The sequence below is a fragment of the Antrostomus carolinensis genome, unplaced genomic scaffold (genome assembly GCF_000700745.2).
Source record: "Antrostomus carolinensis isolate BGI_N321 unplaced genomic scaffold, ASM70074v2 scaffold34293, whole genome shotgun sequence".
In the NCBI taxonomy this organism is placed as follows: Eukaryota; Metazoa; Chordata; class Aves; order Caprimulgiformes; family Caprimulgidae; genus Antrostomus; species Antrostomus carolinensis.
In genome coordinates this window covers 16,021-18,071 of record NW_010303700.1, presented here as the reverse complement: position 1 = coordinate 18,071, position 2,051 = coordinate 16,021, and the positions used below count along the sequence as shown (strand labels likewise).

At 60.6% G+C, this 2,051-nt stretch overlaps 1 protein-coding gene across 1 annotated transcript in view; it reads left to right on the top strand.

The window, feature by feature from the left end:
* Positions 1-138: 138 nt before the first annotated feature.
* Positions 139-2,051, top strand: part of POLRMT (RNA polymerase mitochondrial) — a gene marked incomplete at both ends in the record, with an annotated part of 16,045 nt that continues 14,132 nt past the window's right edge. The window contains 3 exons of the mRNA XM_029084070.1: positions 139-234; positions 851-1,650; positions 1,997-2,037. Of these exons, the coding sequence (XP_028939903.1) occupies positions 139-234; positions 851-1,650; positions 1,997-2,037 (937 nt within the window). The remainder of the gene's footprint in view (positions 235-850; positions 1,651-1,996; positions 2,038-2,051) is intronic.

Here is a 2,051-nt window from a genome sequence, read left to right as displayed (position 1 = left end):
AGAAACGCCCCTGCTGTCCCCCCTGCTGTCCCCCCTGCACCCTCCCCGCTGCCCAGCCATGGCATGGGGCTGTGGGGCACTGAGCAGTGTCGGGGTGAAGCCTCCTCTGACCTCCTGGTCTTTGTGTCTCCACTGCAGGGATCCCATGGAGTGTGCTCAGGAGCTACTCCTCTGCCAGTGCCAAGGAGAAGGCGACGAGAGCCGCTGTCTGCGAGAGGACGGAGCTGCTGGAGGGTGAGTCAGGGAGGCTGGGAGAGCTGCAGGGGTCTCTCCTGGTCAGTGTCCTGGGAGGGTTTCTAGGAATCTGCCCGTTCTGTGTAAATGTAAAGAAGATATTTGGGACTGGAAATACTTGTCGCCTGGGGAAGGATGTGGGGTTTCCCATGGACTGAATCACCTCCCTGAGCAAGTTCTGTCCTGTCCTAAGGACCCGACCCACAGGGAGCACTGAGCTGCTGTAGAACACAGGGTGGTTCTCAGGGACAGTAGAAGTGTCCCTCTGGGGCGTGCCAGGGCCCTGCAGGCTGAGCTGGGATGTGCTCTGGCCTTGGGCTCTCTGCCCAGGTGAGCTGGGGGCAGGAGGTCCTTGGAGAGAGGTGAAGTGACCAGGCAGCAGGTTAGACAAGCGTGAGACAGGCTCTTCCCTTGCAGTGACACTGTTGGGTTTCCTGGGATAACGCAGGATGTGGGTGGATCCCAGACAGACAGTGGTCAGGGAGGAGGGCTGGCCAAGGAGGGAAACAGTCCTTGTGTGGACCCTCTTCTCCTGAGCGAGGCCCTGGGGTAGGATACAACCTTCTGCCATGTCCTTCATCCCTTCACCCCTCCCTGGCTCTGTGTTTCCTGGCAGTGCTGAAAGCTCGAGCGAAGCAGCTCCAAGCCAGCAGCATCCCGGAGGTGACGGTCAGTAAAGCGGAGTTGGCCTCGCTGGGACATGACAAGTACCAGGACACGCTGCGGAAAGTGGTGGCCCCCGGCCCCGCAGAGGAGCATCCCGCCCCCGGGGAGAGGGGGGAGAGCCCAGCCTGGCCCAGCAGCTGGGTCGAGAAGTCGAAGAAGGAGATGCACATCCGGCAGCTGAAGGTGGAGCGGAAGTTATCCATCGCTGCCTCCCAGCTGGCTCTGGAGGGCCAGGTGAAGGCCAAGCCCAAGGTGAAGGCCAAACCAAAGGCCAGGGCCAAATCAAAGGTGAAGGTTAAGGCCAAGGCAAAGGCCAAGAAGAGCCTGGAGAGCCCAAAGACTAAAGTCAAGAAGAGCTTGGAGAGCCCAAAGGCTAAAGCCAAGAAGAGCTTGGAGAACCCAAAGGCTAAAGCCAAGAAGAGCCTGGAGAACCCAAAGGCTGAAGTGGCTTCTGCCTGGAGCCCGAGCCATGCTGGTTCCCACAGCGTCTACGCCCGCAGGGAGCCCAGGGTGGTGGCAGTGAAGGAGAGTGTAAAGGTGCAGAGGCCTCGGCGGGTGGCGGAGGACAAGGAGAGCAGCCAGTACAAGGTCCTGCAGCAGACCATGCAGTCCAACCTGGAGTGCTTCCTCTTCCTGCAGCAGCCAGAGCAGGCTGAGAAGTTCCTTCTCTTCTACCACAGCTCTCCTGCGAAGAGAAGGCTTTTGAATGTCAACATGTACAACGTCGTGATGCGAAGCTGGGCGAGGAAGGTACCGAGCTGTGGGGCTGCTGCCCTGCTCTGGCTGCTGAGTTCTCTGGGTGGCCAAGGGGGAGAGCGGGGCTGGCTCAGCATGAAGGGCCTCGTGCTGGTAGAAGCAGTGGCCACGGTTTTGCCTGTGTTTGTCACATGGACCTTCACCGAGTGCTCAGGAGGGTTTGGCTCCTGCTGGGAGGGAGGGAGCTGGTATGAGCTCAGTCAGGCCACTGACCTTTGTGAGGTGGCTTTGAGGGGATGGGGCAGGATAGACGTGTGCAGATTTGAACAGGAGCAGAGGGGCTCAGTGATCTGGGGCTGCTGGTGCCTGTGTCCTCAGCCCCCTTCCCCTCTCATCCCAGGGCCGCCTGCAGCGCATCGACCGGCTGGTTTCCCTGCTGGGGTCGGGGGGGCCGG